General features: G+C 33.4%; 1 protein-coding gene and 1 pseudogene across 7 annotated transcripts in view; one reads left to right on the plus strand and one right to left on the minus strand.

Moving 5' to 3' along the window:
* The window catches only part of Kansl1l (KAT8 regulatory NSL complex subunit 1 like), a 126,777-nt gene that overhangs the window by 70,369 nt on the left and 34,818 nt on the right, over positions 1-21,590 (minus strand). For all 7 annotated transcript variants that reach the window (XM_074071624.1, XM_074071623.1, XM_074071621.1 and 4 more), the window contains 2 exons: positions 12,720-12,917; positions 7,963-8,084 (listed from right to left, as the gene is read on the minus strand). In XM_074071624.1, the coding sequence (XP_073927725.1) occupies positions 7,963-8,084; positions 12,720-12,917 (320 nt within the window). The remainder of the gene's footprint in view (positions 1-7,962; positions 8,085-12,719; positions 12,918-21,590) is intronic.
* On the plus strand, positions 11,948-12,034 carry LOC141422775 (U2 spliceosomal RNA; annotated as a pseudogene).

A 21,590-nucleotide genomic window follows, 5' to 3' on the forward strand; every position in this document is an offset into this window, starting at 1 on the left:
TGTATGCACCCAATGTCAACACACCCAATTTCATCAAACATACCCTGAAAGACCTAAAAGCATATATTAACGCCAACACAGTGGTTGTGGGAGACTTTAACACCCCATTATCATCAATAGATAGGTCATCGAAACAAAAAAATCAATAAAGAAATCCAAGATCTAAAATATACAATAGATCAAATGGACCTACTTGATGTCTACAGAACATTTCATCCAACTTCTACACAATATACATTCTTCTCAGCAGCCCATGGAACCTTCTCTAAAATAGATCATATCCTAGGGCACAAAGCAAGCCTCAGCAAATATAAGAAAATAGAAATTATACCGTGCATACTATCTGATCACAATGCAGTAAAAGTAGAACTCAACAACAAAAATAAAGACAAAACACATGCAAACAGCTGGAAACTAAATAACTCATTACTTAATGAACAATGGATCATTGATGAAATAAAAGAGGAAATTAAAAATTTCCTGGAAATCAATGAAAATGAAAACACAACCTACTGCAACCTATGGGACACAGCAAAGGCAGTCCTGAGAGGGAAGTTTATAGCCATGAGTGCATATATTAAAAAAGTCTGAAAGATCCCAAATCAATGACCTAATGATACATCTCAAACTTCTAGAAAAACAAGAACAAGCAAATCCCAAAACAAATAGAAGGAGAGAAATAATAAAAATAAGAGCTGGAATCAACAAAATAGAAACCAAAAAAAAACCATACAAAGAATTAATGAAACAAAAAGTTGGTTCTTTAAAAAAATAAAGAAGATCGATAGACCCCTGGCAAACCTGACTAAAAAGAGGAGAGAAAAAAATCCAAATTAGTAGAATCAGGAATGCAAAAGGGGAGATAACAACAAACACCATGGAAGTCCAGGAAATCATCTTTAAAGGTCTGAATTCTATCAGACCTTTAAAGAAGAACTGATACCAACCCTCCTTAAACTATCCCACAAAATAGAAAGGGAAGGAAACAGCCTAACACATTTTATGAAGCCAGTATTACAATTATCCCAAAACCAGGCAAAGACACCTCAAAAAAGCAGAACTATAGGCCAATCTCCTTAATGAACATTGATGCAAAAATCCTCAACAAAATAATGGCAAACCTAATTCAACAACACATCAAAAAGATTATTCACCACGGCCAAGTAGGCTTCCTCCCAGGAATGCAGGGGTGGTTCAACATAATGAAAACCAATAAACGTAATAAACCACATTAACAGAAGCAAAGACAAAAACCACATGATCATCTCAATAGATGCAGAAAAAGCCTTTGATATGATCCAACACCATTTCATGATAAAAGCTCTAAGAAAACTAGGAATAGAAGGAAAGTACCTCAACATTATAAAAGCTATATATGACAAACCTACAGTAAGCATTATACTTAATGGAGAAAAACTGAAACCATTCCCTCTAAAATCAGGAACCAGACAAGGATGTCCACTATCTCCACTCCTATTCAACATAGCACTGGAATTCCTAGCCAGAGCAATTAGGCAAGAAGAAGGAATAAAAGGAATACAAATAGGTAAAGAAACTGTCAAAATATCCCCATTTGCAGACGACATGATCCTGTACCTTAAAGACCTAAAAAACTCTACTCAGAAGCTTCTAGACATCATCAATAGCTATAGCAAGGTAGCAGGATATAAAATCAACATAGAAAAATCATTAGCATTTCTATACACTAACAATGAGCAAACTAAAAAAGAATGTATGAAAACAATTCCACTTACAATAGCCTCAAAAAAAATCAAATACCTAGGTGTAAACCTAAAAAAAGATGTGAAAGACCTCTACAAGGAAAACTATAAACTTCTGAAGAAAGAGATTGAGGAAGACTATAGAAAGTGGAGAGATCTCCCATGCTCATGGATTGGTAAAATCAACATAGTAAAAATGTCTACACTCCCAAAAGTAATCTACACTTTTAACGAAATTCCCATCAAAATTCCAATGACATTCATTAAAGAGATTGAAAACTCTACCGTGAAATTTATATGGAAACACAAGAGGCCACGAATAGCAAAGGCAATACTCAGTCAAACTAGCAATGCTGGAGGTATCACGATACCTGACTTCAAACTATATTACAAAGCAATAACGATAAAAACAGCATGGTAGTGGCACAAAAAGAGACATGAAGACCAGTGGAACAGAATAGAGGACCCAGATATGAAGCCACACAACTATAACTAACTTGTCTTTGACAAAGGAGCTGAAAATATACGATGGAGAAATAGCAGCCTCTTCAACAAAAACTGCTGGGAAAACTGGTTAGTAGTCTGCAAAAAACTGAAACTAGATCCATGTATATCACCCTATACCAATATTAACTCAAAATGGATCAGGGATCTTAATATTAGACCCCAAACTCTAAAGTTGATACAGGAAAGAGTAGGAAATACTCTGGACTTAGTAGGTATAGGTAAGAATGTTCTCAACGAAACCCCAGCAGCACAACAACTAAGAGATAGCATAGATAAATGGGATCTCATAAAACTAAAAAGCTTCTGTTCATCAAAAGAAATGGTCTCTGAACTGAAGAGAACACCCACAGAGTGGGAGAAAATATTTGCCAGCTACACATCAGACAAAGGACTGATAACCAGAATATATAGGGAACTTAAAAAACTAAATTCTCCCAAAACTAATGAACCAATAAAGAAATGGGCAAGTGAACTAAACAGAACTTTCTCAAAAGAAGAAATTCAAATGGCCAAAAAACACATGAAAAAATGCTCACCGTCTCTAGCAATAAAGGAAATGCAAATTAAAACCACACTAAGATTCCATCTCACCCGTTAGGACAGCCATCATTAGCAACACCACCACCAACAGGTGTTGGCAAGGATGCAGGGAGAAAGGAACCCTCTTACACTGCTGGTGGGAATGTAAACTAGTACAACCTCTCTGGAAAAAAATTTGAAGGCTACTTAAAATCTAAACATTGATCTACCATTTGATCCAGCAATACCACTCTTGGGGATATACCCAAAAGACTGTGACACAGGTTACTCCAGAGGCACCTACACACCCATGTTTATTGCGGCACTGTTCACAATAGCCAAGTTATGGACACAGCCAAGATGTCCCACCACTGACGAATGGATTAAGAAAATGTGGTATCTATACACAATGGAATTTTATGCAGCCATGAAGAAGAATGATATATTATCATTCGCTGGTAAATGGATGGAATTGGAGAACATCATTCTGAGTGAGGTTAGCCTGGCCCAAAAGACCAAAAATCATATGTGGACATTACATCATGGACTTTGAGCACATGATAAAAGCGAGAGCACACAGGGAGGGGTGAGGATAGGTAAGACACCTAAAAAATTAGCTAGCATTTGTTGCCCTTAACGCAGAGAAACTAAAGCAGATACCTTAAAAGCAACTGAGGCCAATAGGAAAAGGGGACCAGGAACTAGAGAAAAGGTGAGATCAAAAAAAACTAACCTAGATGGTAACACACACGCACAGGTAATTAATGTGAGTCAACTCCCTGTATAGCTATCCTTATCTCAACCAGCAAAACCCCTTGTTCCTTCCTATTATTGCTTATACTCTCTCTCCAACAAAATTAGAGATAAGGGCAAAATAGTTTCTGCTGGGTATTGAGGGAGTGGGGGGGAGAGGGTGGGGGCGGAGTGGGTGGTAAGGGAGGGGATGGGGGTGGGGGCAGGGGGGAGAAATGACCCAAGCCTTGTATGCATATATGAATAATAAAACAATAAAAAAAATAAAAATAAAAAATTTCCTAAGTGGGAAAGACGTATCAGGAAGAGAAATAGCTGAAACAAGTTAGCAAAATCATGAGAACTGTTAAATCAGGGACTAGGTAAACTAATTTTACTACCCCTTCTCTTCGTCTAGAATTTTCTACATTAAAAAAAAGAAGAAAAAAGAAACTGAGTATCACAGTGCCATCTGTATTCATATTTCTGGCTCTTACCTAAGTGGAATTTTCACAGCATAAAGACAAGGAAGGAAGCCACTATGTCTGTCATATTTTTCTACCTGAAAATTGCATCATAAAGTTTGTCTTACATTTTTATCTATCTCCAGAATAATTAATATTTTTAATTTTAAGGAAAATTTGGATATATAAAAATTGGGGAAAAAAAGGGCGAAAATATTTTCAAATCCCATCTTCTAAACAGAAATATGGTTTGCATCAAAGTTTTGATTTATATCCTTCAAATATTATTTCTAAGAAATAATACTGCTTTATAACTTTCATATCCTGATTCTTCCATTTAATATTCCAAAATAAACGCGCTCCCATATGATTACATATTTTGATACACATTTTTAATACTTGCATGGTGTTATAGACAATAGTTACACCACAATTTATTAAAGCATTCCTCTATACAAAATTAAATTTCAGACTTACTTTATTAGAGGTAAAAAGGGAAAGCAAGCTTTTTATAAAAGAAAATAATTCCTACTGTCACTACTTTAAAACATAGTAGAGATGGTTTTATTTCCTTATTGACATCATACATGTAGCTAATAAAATATTCACAGGAATCCAAAAATATATTGAAAACTTGACTTGGAATATATTGCAAGAAAACAATGTTTCCTCATAATTGGGAAGTGACTACTGAAACACTGTGAGGGTAAAAGAATTACTTTATGTGTGATTAGCTTGCCAGTTAACTGCAGTTTTTCAATTTTGATACTCAATTACAAAAAAAAAGGTTGGATTTTTATGTGAGATAATTACCATTAGTGAAAATAAATAGCATGGCAATGATTCATTGGAATTTAATTTCATATCACATTTTGGGACTCATTAAGACCAAAACAAACAAATTCTAGACATTATTTCAAGTAGAAATTCACTTTCTTAGATACAATACCCCATGGGGTAAACAAGAATCCATTTGTAACATTTTATTTTCATGTTAGAATATGATATCTAAAAAGTCACAACTACTTCTATGATGATAAAATGTAATGCTTCACTTATTTGAAGGCTCCATCTTCTTAGCTGCTTAGTTCCTAGTGACTTATCTCAGACACTGTTGTGAGGATTAATAAAGCTTTAAAAAAAAGCCAAAAAACAATTCTAACACTTTTCTGGTAGATACTGCCAGAAAAATGGGGGTTTGGAGTCAATGAGTAACAAGCATACCAACGGGTACCCTAGAATGTTCCAGGTGAGTTTAAAGACATTTAAGAAATGATCTTTAGGATATTATGAAAAAACCTTAAATACTTAAAGAAAAAAAATATATATATATATGATATTGCTGGACAAGTAGATGAGAGTTAAAATTGGAAGAGGACCTCATTTACTACTCTAATATTTTAGAGTTAATTAAAGAGGACATAGAAATTTACTGAGAGTGTGTATGCATATGCATGCCTGTATATGTGTGTGTATGTGTGTGTGTTTAGTACTGGGGATCAAATCTAGAGCCTTGAATATGATAGACAAGTGTTCTATCACTGAGCTATGTTCTTAGCCTCATACTGATTTTAAAAAACTAGGTAGTGTCATGATTGAAGCAGTTATAGGAAGAGAATATGCTAGTGGTATCTATCCTGGATTAGAATGGTACAAAAGAGAGACCAGTGCCCAGTGAAAACATAACTGTCCTGGTCCATGTGAACTCTCACATGGCAGATTTAAGTTTTCACCGCTAAAGTATATTGTTTATAGTTGTCATTGCAGTCTACTATCTATTCTCCCAGTTTTGGCTTGACTGAAAATGTTTGTGTTTCATACTTCACTTAGACTTGAAAGACATTTTCTGTTCATGTAGAACTTCTAGATAAACAATTATTTTCTTTCAACAGACAGAAGATAGATACCATTCTACTGAACCTGGTTCCTACTGTTACTACTGAGAAATGGCATCTGACACAACAGACCAGGTTCTCCTTGAAAATTCTGAGTACAAAACAAAAATTGAGTACAAACCTTTCAGTGTTTATACTCTCTTATCTATAATATATTTCAGTTTCTATGTTCCAGGTTAAATATAGATTATAGCACAAATTTTTATAAATAGTAAAATCTTTATAAAATATTTTCATGAGATCTTTTGTTTTACAATCTTGTTTTGCACAGCTATTTGCTGGTTATCTGATAGCAGAACATTCACAAACACTTATTAAACTTAAAAATAAATAAAATGTTCTCAATTTGCTCACCTCTTTTTTGATAAAAAGTATCTGCATTATATTATCTAACAAATATTAGAAAAATTAGAAAAAATACAATCTTTTCTTCAAGAGAAATATAATTTTCACAGCAAATACAAAAAGAAATGTTTTTTTGGAAACAGAAAGTTTTGAAGAGTTAATTGTCAAAAATTATGTTCAATAAAAACATTTACATGTTGGCACACTTTAAAAACTTGAGGACAAAGATTTTATGTGCTTTTAAATCCATCAGACAAAAATTTCATAGGCATTGAACATGTTACAAACTTTCAAAAGCAAATCTTTTAATTAGTTTATAAGAAAAACTAATTGACATCAGGGAAGATGGCAATTACTAGTGGATTTCAACAAAAACTCCTGAATTATTACCAGACAGAATTGAGAAAATATGACTCAGTAAACAACCAATTTTACATTTCTTTCACTTGGGTGTATATATCTTTATGAGGTATTTTTCCAACTATGATGGTTATTAAAGCCAAATAAATAACTGTACACAATTCTATTATTACTGTATAAAATTTTATATAGTGTGTTTCACCCATGAAACTGAGTTATTTACAAGTGGAGACTTTGCCTTCTTCATATTTGTATTCCTCCAACTTTGTCTACATGGCACATATCAAATAATGATACAATGAATGTGATTTGTTAATGTGATCAGAAGTACAAGCAAAGTATGTTTCTACCTCTGTATCTTTGGGGGATTGGATCCATAACCTCTGTAGACACCATTCAAGTCTCTTATATAAAAGAGTTTAATATTTATGTATGATTTATACACATCTTCTCTAGATTATTAATAATACCTAGCCAATGCAAATAGCTGTTATGTGTGTTTAGGGAAGAAAAATAAGTGTGCTCAGTACAGAGGCATTTCTGTCCTGAATAATTTTGATCAGGATTTGTGGAATCCAGGGATGTGGAATGAACAGATATGGAGGGGCAACTGCATACCTAAATGGAGAATATATATATATATATATAACATTCATATACATAAATATAAATATATGCATATATAGTGTGTGATGTCTGATTAGGTAAACAAAATAAGTAAATAAAATGAGCTTAGTTTCAAATCACAATGCTCATAAATCCTTTTATGGCTCAAGTTATAATTTACCTACATTATGACTCTCCTAATTAGGATTTTTTTAAATGAGGATCCCATGCTCACTTTATACAATCTGTGACTCATTACTTCGAATAAAAAAACTATCCATAAGACAATGGATAACTGACCCAGCCATAAACAAAACTGTAGGAATATTAAAAATTAGACTTTCAAAATAAACAATGCAAAGTAAAAATCAAATAACAGCATTTTTTAAGACTTGGTTTATATTCGCTAATATTGTTCGAAGAGAAAATTAAATAGAATATATGCTGTTCTCAAAAGATTAGGATTCATATAATATATATGTTTGCTGATATAACATGTATGACTGCTAATGACCAAAGAATATCAATATTCAGAGAAAATACATTATAAAATTAAGATATTAAGATTTAAGCTGAATTTTATAATATCTACCAATCTTCTGTGCCCAAATCTTTCTTCCTTATTGCCAGGCCTATAGTTAACTTAATTATGTAAGTTTGTTATGTAAAACTGTATCTACCAAATGTTATGTACCAATTGTACTCTAGTAGGCCTCAATGTAGAAGAAAAAGTAGCTATAATACTAATAGAGCAACAAAAAGATAAATTAGCAAAGTTAAATTTAGACACTAAACTATTTCAATAATACCTACCTCCTAGTAATGCCATTAGCCAGACATTTATGGCCACAGGATTTGGAGGACAAGGGTGATGAAGTTGGAGACAAGTTCAGAGGGGCAATCAAACTATTGATGATCTCAGTCAACTGTGCACTCTGCAAGAAAACAGCCAACCTTTCAGTACTGCAAAGCAAGAAATGTGAGTTAATCGACCTATAACTCTTATTGGTCTATAGTGCCTATAGTGTCTTCTCATGAAACATGTAAGCGACAATATTTTAGTAATTATTTTAATATGAAAAAATGACTTATACCACACTGATTTTTCCATTTATTACAAACAAATCTACATTTTAAAGTATCTACCGTTTACCTTGTCCTTTTTCATTACAATTCCTTTACCAGTTCCATCCTCTAAAACACTGAAAACATCTAATAACATCTACATACTTCCCTTGAGACAACCAAAGTAATAATAAAAAAACCCACAGCTATAATTTATAAAGTGCCTACTATGTGCCAGATCACTACATTAGGCACCATAGAGTACTGGTAATCTTTGCAACTAAGTAAGTAATATTAGAACTAGCTACTGGTATCACTACCAACACCATACCAACTACAGATGAGGAAATTACAGCAAAGAAAGAAAGATTAAGTAGCATGAATAAGGTAAGAAATAGATCAAGGTTTCAAATGCAGACCTAAATCCAATATGCACTATTTCTCATCTTTTTCCCAATTCGAAAATATCAGGTTTTTTATTTTTAATTTTTAGCTAGAATGAATCCATGTGGGAAAGATTTTGGGTTTTTTGTTTATTTATTTGGGTTTTGGCATCCAAGATATTCACTGACTCTTATCTCAAGCTTTAATATATGTAATAAATATTAAATTATTCTCAAAATAATCACTTATAATGTTATTATAAATGAAGGCCACATAAATGGAAATAGCATATTTGTACAAAAGAATAACTAACTATTTTTTATTTTTTGAGACAGGGTCTCACTATGTAGCCCTTACTGGTCCCAAACTCATGATGTTCCTGCCTCTCCAAGTGCTGGGATTATAGCTGTGGACCACCAAACCGGCAAGAATAACTATTTTCATTACATGTGCAATCTATGTTCATTGCAGAAAAATCAGAAATACAGAGAGGCATGAAGGATGAAAAGACTATCAACATACTTCACAAAGTAAACTATTGCTAGCTTCTTGGTATATGTCTCCCTCACTAGACTGTTTCCAGAATATATGTGAATATGAGTGTAAGCACAATATACATGTATCCACATTTTTAATAAAATCATAATATCAATTTTCAAAACCTGGTTTTCTCACTTAATATAATGTGACTATCTTTGAAAATTATATATAGACCTGTTTTGCCATTTTCATTTACTAAGATACTCTATTATAAATTTCTATTAAATAATTATTTTGAAACTTTGTGTGAAACTAATAATATGCTACTAGAAATAATAAAACTAAAGATATGACAGAATTAAATACATTTGGCTCCTTTAAAAAGTTGTTCATAAGAAAAATCCTGAAATGTTTTCACCATTTTCTTCAGAGACAGTATGTACATAATGTCTTCATTTTTTAAGCTTTAAGGATTTTTTTAGATTAAAGATTTTTTGTTTTGGGGATTTGAACTCAGGATGTTTTACTTGCTAGGTAGGTACTCTAATATTTTGAACCATGGCCAGTCAGATTTTTCAGATAGGGTCACACTTTTGCCCCAACCAGCCAGCGGTACAATCCATGACTTCCATATAGCTGAGATCTCACGCATGTGCCACCACACCTGGCTCATTTGCTGAGATTAGGTCTTGATAACTTTTTGCAGGGGCTGACCTCAAACCACAATCCTCCTAATCTGTGAGCCCAGCACCTGACTAAATTAAACCTCATTTTCTATATTATTAATACAAATACATTGTTTACTTAGCAAATATTCATTAGATTAGTCACGTAATTAAATTTAGGGAGTAACTCAAACTTTCCAATCTGAAACACAGAAGCACTCTATTTATTGTTTCACCTTCAAAAGTATCATAAAAATCTTTTAAGCCTTTAGAAGTTGCTGGTCAGATGTGTGTGTGTGTGTGTGTGTGTGTACGAATAATTAACCCAAAAGGACAGCACTTAAATTCCTGGCATTATCATAACAATTGGCCTACTTTGGCCCAGTTTCATCTGCCTGAATCCATATGTAGGACTGGAGATTGAAAGTAAAAAGTGAGAATAAGAAAAGTAAAATTAGGAAAGGTATAATTTGAACTCTGAAAACAAATACTAATCAACTGTAAGTCAGACACTTAATAGCTATTATAACAAGGTTTCTACTGTAAAAACATCAGTAGTAAAATTTATTTTAAATCACCCAAAGTACTAAAAATAAGGCACCTTTTAATTTATAAATGAATTATCTAACAGTGAAAATGTTAATACAATGAGTTAGTAAGTTTCTTTAAAAAATTATTTCAGTCTACAACTCAACATTGCCTTTTTATTTTAACTGCCAACTCTAGGAAAATTACTTTAATCAAGTCAAAATATTATCAATGGACAGTTGATAATATATAATCTTAAGAAAAATATGCATAATATCAGGCTTGCTACCTCTACCACTTAATTCACTCCTATACTTCCTTAAAAGGCATTATAAAACAACTTGATTTAAAAAGTGGCCTCTAAAGCATTATTATTGCATGTTTTAAGAGCATCTAGCCCCCACAGGCCACTTATTAATGACCTCTACAAGTGACTACTGCTGCCCTTTCTGCATCTTTTCCTCTGTTCTCCCTATGTCAAGCCATTACTGTTGCTCTCACAACTCTTGGCTCTCTTCACTACCAAAGTTTTTAAAACTTCTATCAGTGAGACCTAAAAATGCACATGCCCCCACCAAGGTCAGATTCATGGGAATGTAACCTGTGTAATTACATAGGGTTAGGCTCAGAAGGGTTCTATGCTTGTTTAACATTCTGTTGTTATCATCTTTAAATTCTTAATAATTTCTTTAACAGTAGATTCTGCAATTTCATTTTGCATGAGGCTTCACAATTAGCCAGTTCTGATGTTACCTCAGGTTCAACCAAATGAGTTAATGATATTAAGGAGAGAGAAAAAGTACCAAAAAAATTTCTTTTTTTTTTTGTTTGTTTGTTTTTGAGATAGGGCCTCTCTATCTACCCCAGGCTAGCCTGGAATTTGCTATGTATCTCAGTGGTGAAAGTAAATCAGACTGAGAAAGCAAATGAATTATTACAGAATGTGAACAACTAGGGTCAAACTGAAAGGAATCAAAGGGATGAGAGAAGAGAAAGAAAGGGAGAAGTGAGAATACAAAACTAACCAACACTAATTTATAATATTGCTAACACGGTAGAGTGCATTCCAGTTTAACATCAGATAATTACCAAATAACATTTTAAATTATAAAATATTCACAAAAGTGTTTTGATTATATATTTCAACTGGGGAAAACTCCAGGCAATCGTTAACCTAACCAATATGGCGTGGTTAATTTATACTGTATTCTAATTTACCAGAAACCAAGTACTAAAGTATTTCACAGAGTATGTTAAAAATACCCAGGAGAATTAAAAATAGGTGGGCATGAAATCTACCAGGTAACAGTGTAATTCTGAAGCTGTGGTCTTACCTTGTTGTGATGAAATAATTAAACCTCTGAAGTCATTCATAATAGGATTTAGATACCAGAAAAGGATCTGGAATCAAAGTAATTTGTTGGGGGCTTCTTTGGCTTCCTGCTTACACAATGACTTTTTAAATAAAGAAACCAGTATTCTATTATCTTTCACTAAAAATCTCCATCAATAAATTAGTTAAACTATCCTGATTTATTAGCCACTTTTAATAAAAATCACTATTCCTTTTCCCTGAGAAAAGCACAATGATGAACAATTTAAAGAAAAAAGGATTTTCCAACTCTGTTGTAAATTATCACCTTGTGGCTATGTACCAATACTTTACGTGTTAATTTATCACTTCTCGGCCTTTTGGCTAAGATCAAGTGTACATATTAACTTAAATAATTTTAATTATATTTTATATAATAGAGGTAAGTCATATATTTAATATTTTAATTAGAATGTTAGTTAACTGTAAATATCTATATCTCAAGAATTCACAGATATAATGATGTTTATTTGAATAGTGTGTTAGCCTTTTGTTGTTATGTCAAAATACCTGAGAAAACAACTTCAAGAGGAAGGAGCCATTCTGGCTCCTGGTTTCAGAAATTGCACTCCATGATTGGGTTGCTCCATTGTTTTAGGCATGAGGTAAGGTAGAATATCATGTTGGCAAGAGGGTATAGCAGAGCAAAGTTATTCACCACAGGTAGCCAGGAAGCAGAGAGAAAGCAGAGGCCAAGGACAAGACATACCCTGCAAAGACATGCCCCCAGGATCCCACTTCCTCCAACCAGGCCTTAGCATCTAGTTTCCACCAAATTATGAATCATCAAAGTCTTAATAAACTGATTTAGATGATCATGGTCCAATCACATCTCAATGATTGGATCCACCAGTTGGGGACCAAATCTTCAAGGCAAGAGCCTTTTTGCAGGATACTTCCTATCCAAACAGTAACAAATACTTTATAAAATTGATAATAGTTTGCTAGAAATATGGCTCAAGTGATAGAGAATTTGCCTAGCAAGAGCAGGGTATTAAGTTCAAACTGCAGTACCACCAAAATAAAAAAAGGATGAAAAGTCGTTTCATGCTATAGAAGATGTACTCTGACTTTACCTGTTTTTCTATGTTACGAAGAAGTAGTGTAGGGCTGCTTGGTGACATCTCAAAGTCTTGTTCTGGTAAAGAATCTTGACTCCCCTGAGGAACCTGAGGATTTTCTGTAGTGTTTAACAAAGCTGCTTGGTCTGTGAATTCTATTTGTTTTTGCAAAAGGTCTTTTGGAAGGTGACATTCTTCTAGGATCACTATCCCCTAGACAAACAGCAATGAAAGAATTGGAATGAAAACAAATTGATTGCTAAGTTACCTTTAATGGTACAGTGCACATGAAACTGTATCCTCTTATACCTTGGGAGTCATAAAACATAACTGAAAATACAGTTTAAGTCTCTAAAAAACTGGCTGATTTAAAACATGTGGCTAATATAATATATATGGCTTATGGGTTGGGCTTATAAAACACCATAGTAACATATATATGCAGATTTTGTTCTTTTTATTAGTTTTAAATATTAACATTAAAAAGTTTGATGTACTTATAATAAAATTAAAAGCTTATTATACTCAGAATAAGGACATTTCAGACTGAAATTAAGAATGTTTCCTGATACAATCTTCTGATTTTTGGTCATTATCATTTCTATTTGAGCAACGAACTTAAAATACCAAACTTACAAACATCCAAACAATGATGTGACCCTATACTAATTCCTTTCAGAGCACCCTAATGAACCCTGCCCATATTGCTGCTAGTCAGCGCCCATGTGTGAGAATGTATCACTGAGAAAAAGTACTCTCTAGGCAGAGCTGCTTACATGGTGATTGTGCTAATAATAACAGATTTTTTACTTTGATGGGGTCTTTTCTGAAGTGTAAGGAACTGAAGGAATGAGCAGGGATCAAGATGCCTCCATCCTCCCTATCTCCTACTCTTACATACTTATTCCACAACTGGTTTGCTCAACTTTCTGCCACGTTTTTCACCTTCCTCCCTCCAACTGATCTCAACCTTAAGCTCTTCAAAGACAATGGAGACAGGAAAGAAAGGGGGGAAAAGGAGTGCACAGACATGATCTTAATGGTTTCATAGTCACTTCTCATGATAAAGCTTCCTCTCTTCCAAGCCGTTCTATAATCCTTGCCCCTTCAAACCATATGCACAGAGTGCACATTCAAAAAGCTGATAAGCTCCTATAGGCCACCTTAAAAATTTGGCTAAAATAAACTCTTATAATGAAAAATAGCTAAAAACATTACTATAAGCGTACATTATTTAGAGATTGGAACTAATTAAATTAGTACTATGGGCCAGGCTATATCATGTACTAAGTTTTATTTATAAGATGGAAACTGCCTATAGATAATAATGGCTATATATGAGTTTTAATTTATAGTATATAATTTAGAATATATACCTTTAGAATGGACATATTCAGGTATAGTATTAACCATATATAATACTATATTAAACATATAGTAATTTAATACTATCGATTTCTTAAGTATAATAAATGCTTTTGTTTTTAAATTTACATTTAGAATAATGCTAGCATGCTGACTTTTCCAAAGGAAAGCAGATCCGATTGCTGATCCCAATGACCGTTTTCTTAGAATACACAAAAATGGCCATCAAGAAGTCTGAAGAAGTCTGGCATGGTAGCACCTGCCACCCAGCTACTGTTTAATCTGAGGCAGGAGGATTACAAATTCAAAGCCAGCTTGAGGTACATAGATAGTTCCAGCCCTTCACAGGGGCTACATAGTGAGACCCTAGGTGAAAAAAAAAAAAAAAACCCAAACTGCAAAGCAGGGCATGGGTGCCCATATGTATAATCTCAGCAATAGAGAGGCTGAGGCCAGCCCAGGGTATAGAGCAAGACCAAACAAACAAGTGCAAAAAGAGCAAGGCTGGAGGTATTACAATACTGGGCTTCAAGTTATATGATAAAGCCAAAGTAAAAAAAAAAAACAAAACCATGGTATTGGACAAAAACACAAAGACCCACACAGCTACAGCCATGTGATTTTTGACAAAGGGACCAAAAACATACATTGAAGAAAAGACAGCCTCTTCAACAAATGATGCTGGGAAAACTGGTTTGTATTTGTATAAGCCTGAAACTAGACCCTTCTCTCTCACCCTACATAAAAGTCAATTCAAAACAGATCAAAGATCTTAATATAAGATATGAAACTACTATGGGAAAACACTGGAAGATATGGGCATAGGAAATTATTTTCTGAATAGGACTCTAATTGCATAGGAATTAGAGCTAAGAGCAAGATCAGACAAATGGGATTGCATCAAATTTAAAAGCTGCATATCAAAAGAAACAAGTTACCATAAACAAGAAGCATCCCACAGAATGGGAGAAAATCTTTGCCAGCTACTCAACTGATAAAGGATTAATATCCAGAATATACAATGAGCTCATAAAATCACACAGCAAAAGAATAATCCAATTAATAATGTCAACATTGCACCCCTTAAATAAAACTATCAAAGAGAGACTATCTGATGATCTCCATAGGATTAAGAAATTACTGCAACAGAAGGTTCCTGAAAGACAGTGTAAACAACAAGAAAAAGTAAGTGCAATAATTTAATATGAAATTTCCATCAGGAAACTTCTTGAATACAGCTCCTCAAATCTAACAGACACATATGCATAAAGTCTGATGTATGCTCTTTCATCTACCTTCCTACAAACACAACCGCCAAATCCTACAAGGCATTAAATAATATTCAACACTTTTCTAGCTTTCCTCTCCCATTCTTGTACCACTCACACTTTCTGCTCCATTGAATACAGTAATACTTTTTGTCATTTCTGATCTTGCTGTTTCATGTCTCTAAACCTTTTTGGAGCATGCCCTTTCCTATTATCAGTTCATCAAGAAAATTACCATTTATCCTTCAAAGTCATACTGAGATATCAATTCTTATTCTGTTTTTTTGTTTGAACTCAGAGCCTTGCATTTGTTAAGCAGGCACTCTATCACTTGAAACACACCATCGGCCCCAACTCTTTCTCTTGATGTTTTCTGATTGTCTAAACTCTACATATTCTGTTTCTGCTACTTCTATAAGTTATTAAAACATGTATTATTTGATACAATATATTACATTGCAACTATTTACATGTTCTATCTTCCTTATCAGAATACAAACTAAAATATATTAGTCTTTGTGACATGCTGACCTGGATGAGGTTGGACTAATCGCATGGTTTAAAGACTAGTCCCTTTTCTTCTCAGCTTTTTGTTTTCAGTCCAATCCCCACCAAACTTATATTACATTATCTTGAGTATATCTACAGTGGCACCATTTAGAACTAAGTTTTTAACAAAAGCAGAGTTGCAGAGATATTTAGCAACATTTAAATTCAATAAGATTTCATGGATTATATGAGAACTGTATTTATTTGTTCTTTGGGGAAAATATACTTTAGTCTTAAGCAGGAAAAAAATGTATTTTTAAGTTGGGAGATACCATGTTAAAATTTTTCCCAGTTGGAATTAAAACATTTATTTTTTGCAGTAATTTGCTTAATTTTTACCCCTCATTAAACTAAAATCTCTGAAAATATAAGAACTCTGTAGGTTTTTGTTCACCATTAGCTATCATAATAAGCACATATAAGATACCTAACTGTATGAAAAAAAGGAAAACAGTGACATAAAAAGGGAAGAAAATATACAAAACGAATAGAGAAGAATCAATTTTATTAAATTTTACTAAATTTTTACATTGAAAATTTTTTTCAATGTAACAGATTTAGCTATAATTTCCATTGAAATAACTCTAAACCTCTATCTTAGAAATCTGTCTTCTCTAATGTCATATTTCCAACTCCTTCTGAACATCAACATAAATGTCCAGCAATACCTCGACAATCCATGTGTAAAAAAGTTCATTTTTGTCAAATTTTCTATAAATGAGGCACTTTTTTCTTGAAAATTAGAGATCAATAAAGAGGAGAAAATGCCAAGATCATAACCAATTGGGTAGCTATTGAAAACACAGCTGCCTTCCAATATTCCTGTGTCACTGTGGGGAGCATAAGGGAAAAGAAGAATCTTGATAATTGTTATTGGTATGATTTGAAAATGCATCTTAAGTGTCAAAAAGAATGCTGAGTATCATATCATCTTGTTCTTCATAAACTGTATCTTCTAAGAGATCATTATGCTGAAAACCTTAAAACAGTTTTAGAGATTATGTGGCTTTTGTCTCAATCCTCACATACAATCTTTCTGGTAACTTCTATATTTTGATATTATCTGATATTTACATCCAGAGATACCATTAAAAATTACTCTGCTCTTATCTTTATTACATACTAAAACTGCTAGAAAACATTTCCCTAGCATATTTTCTTCACTAGTCTATCAGGTACTCAATTATACTAACAGATGTTATATAAAAACAAAACGTATGCTCTTTATTGCAATGCCGCTCTATGTTGCAATAAAGACAGTAAAGTAAATACAATGGGGTGATGTATTTTCAGGAAATGGTGCAGGAACACCCAAATATCCACACATGTAAGAGTTGGTAGCCCCCCAAAACCTGAAGTTCCTCAAACTGGAAACAATCCACATTTAATGAGCAGATGAACCAATAAACAAATTATGGACTGCTGACAAAATAGAATACTAAGCAACATGAGGACTGAAATATTAATACACAGAAAAATACAAATCTCAAAACTTTATGCTACTTGCAAACAAAAGAATGGATAGTATATGAATTCATTCATTAAAAAGCTATGTAAAAGACCAATGTAATTCATACTGAAAGACAGGAGATCAGAGGTTGTCTCAAAGAACAATCCGAAAAAAGTACTTACTATGATAAAAATAAATAAACCTATAAAAAGGCAAAAATTGACTGTCCAAATAAATAATTATGCATAAAATATAAAATAATCTCAATAAAATTTTTAAAAAAGAACACACAGGTATACATATGGGGAAAATGGATGAATTGGAAGACAAACCTGAGGAAATCTTGAAATATGACAGTATAGAGAGATGAAGAGATGGCTGAATATTATGAGATATGGGTATATAATAAGATGGTTCAAATGTCTTAATATGTCTTCAGAGGAATATAAAAAGAAGGGAAAATTATTCAAAAAGAAAGCAAGAACTTTCAGAAATATTAAAACACAAAACTAGAGATTCAAGAAATAAAGAAATAAATATAAACTTAGACACCTCATAGGAAATTGCAGTACACCAAAAGACAAAGTGAAAAATTTAAACAGTACTACATAAACTGGAATAACAATTAGGATGACAACAAGTTTCCTGTCTGCAAAAATATAAATAGAAGAAAATTATGTTCTTTTAAGTGTCATAAGAAAAATAACACCCAACCTAAAAGTCTATCTAAAGCTACCTAAACCACCAGCCAAGAATATACATGAAGCCAGGCATATGTTGGTTTTGGTACTATTCATGGTTTTAGGTATCCACTGATGGTATAGGAATATATCCCCATAGATGGGGAGAAGGAGGGAGTACTATATTTGGTAAAACTGTCCTTCAAAAGTGAGGGAGAGCTCAGCACAGTGGCACACACCTGAAACTATCACTAGTCAGGAGACTGAGGCAGCAGGATCTCAAGTTCAAAGCCAGTCTGGACAATAGAGCAATACTGCATCTCAAAAAAAAAAAAAAGAGTGAGAAATTAAGACATTCTCAGAAAAACAAGATCTGAGTCTTCACTGCAAGAAATTGTCATGGGAGGCCTGCAACATGAAATAAAAGGCAACTGGACAGTAACATAAAAATGTATTAAAAATAAAAATCTGAATAAACAATTACACAGGCAATTATAAAAGCTAGTATTATTGTAACAATTGTTTATAACTCCATTTTTTGTTTTCTGAATGACTTAAAAGGGACTAATACACTTAAAAGAATTAATAATTCATGTTTAGGGGCGCATAAAGTATAAGCTTGGAATTTTATTGTAAAGTTGTAGAGAAGCACAGACTTTTGTATGTAATTGAAGTTATACTGGTATAAATTCAAATTGAAATATTATAACTCTGTTTAGTTACAAGTAATCTCCATAGTAACTATAAAGAAAATGGCTATAGAATATATACAAAAGGAGATAAAAAAGGAATTTTGATATTTCATTAAAAGATCAACTATGCAGGAAATGAGTCACAAAAAAAGCTATCAGTATAGGGAATCAATAGCAAAATGACAGAAGTAAATCCATCCTTATCATTGAATACTTTGAATGTAAATAGATTAAACTCATCAATCAAAAGACAGAAGTTAGCAGAATAAATAAAAATATAATCCAACTAGATTCTGTCTATAAGAAACTTTAAATCAATGGTAAAAATAAGTTGAAAATGATAGAACAGAAAAATATATTTCATGCAAATAGTTACCAGAAGAAAGTAGGATGACTGTATTAGTATCAGACAAAAGAAGCTTTAAGTAAAAAAAATTCAAAGAGGCAAAAGACACTGTATGTTAATAAAATGTTCAATAGATATAGTAATTACAAATATCAAAATGCAAGAAGCAAAAACTGACAGAATTGACAGAGAAATAGACAGTTCTGTACAATACCTGAAGGCTTCTGTAACATAACTCTTTTTTTGGTTTTTTGGTTTTTTAGCAGTACTGGGAAATGACTAAGGGAACTGAGTTTGTTAAGCAAGTGCTCTACAACTTTACCCATAACATCAGTTCTTTTGCTTTTAGTTCGTTTTTTGGGTAGGGTCTCAGACTTTTGTCCAGGCCATGATTCTCCTACCACCATCCCCTGAATAGCTGGGTATGGAGGGCCAATTCTGAAAAGCCTATGAGAACTGGACTTAAGCAAGGCAAGATGCGACTTAATTGCTTTCACCTGTAGGCTGAGATAGGCACAAAAAGCCAGAACAGCTGCATCTCCTAAGCTGTGTTCAGAGAAGCAGGAATGCAAGTTTCTCCTGTTACAATGTCATGCCCTTCCCCTGCTCCACCCTCTTTGCTGCTGTTTATAAAAGACCCCTGAAGGAGGAAGACAGGCTTTTTGCTTGTCTTTATGCTTTTTGCCTTTGGCTTTGGAGGGCTTTTTTGGGCTTCAGTGTTCTGGGACTTTGGCTTGGGCTTTGGCTTGATTCTTTTGCTTTTGACTTTCTGGTGTGGGAAGCTTTTGGAAGGGAAAAGAATTACTGAAGGGAAAAGAATTGCAGGGAAGTTGCTGAAGGGAAAAAGAGTGGCTGAAGAAGGGTTGATAGACAGTCTGCACTGAGAACTTTAACACAGTCCTTAGAAAGCTAAGCCAAAGAAAGAACTTTAACATAGGTTTTAGAAGCTAAAGAAAAGCCAAAGAGAACACGGGACAGTGCAAGATAGGGGACAAGACTTTGCAAGTCTGAGCAAGGAGGCTTTAAGAAAGCTAAAGAGAAAAGCTGCAAGCCTGGGGACAAAAGACTTTAAGACTGATTAAGCTAAAGATAACCTAAGAGAAAAACATGGGACAGTGTGAGTCTCAGAAAAGAAGTTTTAAGCAAGGTTTTAAAGAACTGCAAGGAGTAAGGCCTTAAAGAATAAAAACAGAGAAAGGAAGCAATGAGGGTTGGGCGTCTCCACCTGAGTGCCCAACACACCTGACCCCACTTTCTGTCTGTCTGTCTATCCTGTGTCTTTTCTGAATCTCCAGTCACTCCCCAGTTAAGCCCAGTTAGGTTCAGTAATAACCAGGAGAGAGGAAAACCTCACTCCAGCAAGGAAGAAAGCGTGAAAAAACAGCCCCTCCTTCAACTGGGATCATAGGCATGTACCACCACACCCAGCTTGTTTTAGAGATAGAGCCTCAATAACTTTTGCCAAGGCTAGCTTGAACTGCTATTTTCATATATCTGCCTCCCAAATAGCTGAGATTACAGATGTGAACCACCATTCCCAGCTATAACATACTCTTAATAATGGATAGAAGTAAGTAAACAGGACTTAACACAATAAGTCAGCTAGATTTAACACATATACAGAACTCCATGCAACATACAAATGACCAATAAGCATATAAATATGCTCAACATCATAAATCACAAGGGAAATGCAAGTCTAAACTACAGTGATATACTACTTAACACACATTATGATGACTATTATTTAAAAAAACAGAAAACAAATGTGGGCAAGAATTTGAAGAAAGTGGAACCACTGGGGACTGTTAGTGGAACACAGTATGATGGTTCTGCAAAAAATTAAAAAATACAATGACCATATGGTCCAATAATTTCATTTTTGGATTTATACCAAAAAGAATTGAAAACAGCTCCTTGAAGAGATATTTTACACCATGTTTATACTCACAATAGCTAAAATGCAGAAGCAACCCAAGTGCCCATTAGATAAATAAACAAAATGCAGTAAATACACACAACCAAATATTATTCAGTCTTAAAAAAGGAAAAGAAATTTTAATATATGCTATGATGTAGGTGAAATCTGAAGACATTATGCTAAGTGAAATAAGCCAGTTGCAAAAAGACAAATATTCCACATATATGAGTACTTAGAATGGTCAACATCATATAGGCATAATTGCCAGGGGTTAGGAAGAGAGGGAAATGGTTATTCTTCAATGAGTATAAAGTTTCACCTTTAAAAGACAAGAAGTTACAGATATGGAAGGTGAACATTATTAAACCACTAAAATGTACATGTAAAAATGATTAAGATGATAAATTTTATTAGTATTTTGCCACAATAAAAAAAATTTGGAAAAACTGAATATCATTTCTATCAATTGGAATCCATCAGAAGTTCTGAATTGCTCAAAAAGTATAAAATGATGTTAATAAATACTAAGTCTTCACAAAGATAGGATCAATTTATAGCAATTAATGTATCAGAATCTTTAACATAACCTAGCGAGACTTTCATAAAACTATATAA

The sequence above is a fragment of the Castor canadensis genome, chromosome 4 (genome assembly GCF_047511655.1).
Source record: "Castor canadensis chromosome 4, mCasCan1.hap1v2, whole genome shotgun sequence".
In the NCBI taxonomy this organism is placed as follows: domain Eukaryota; kingdom Metazoa; phylum Chordata; class Mammalia; order Rodentia; family Castoridae; genus Castor; species Castor canadensis.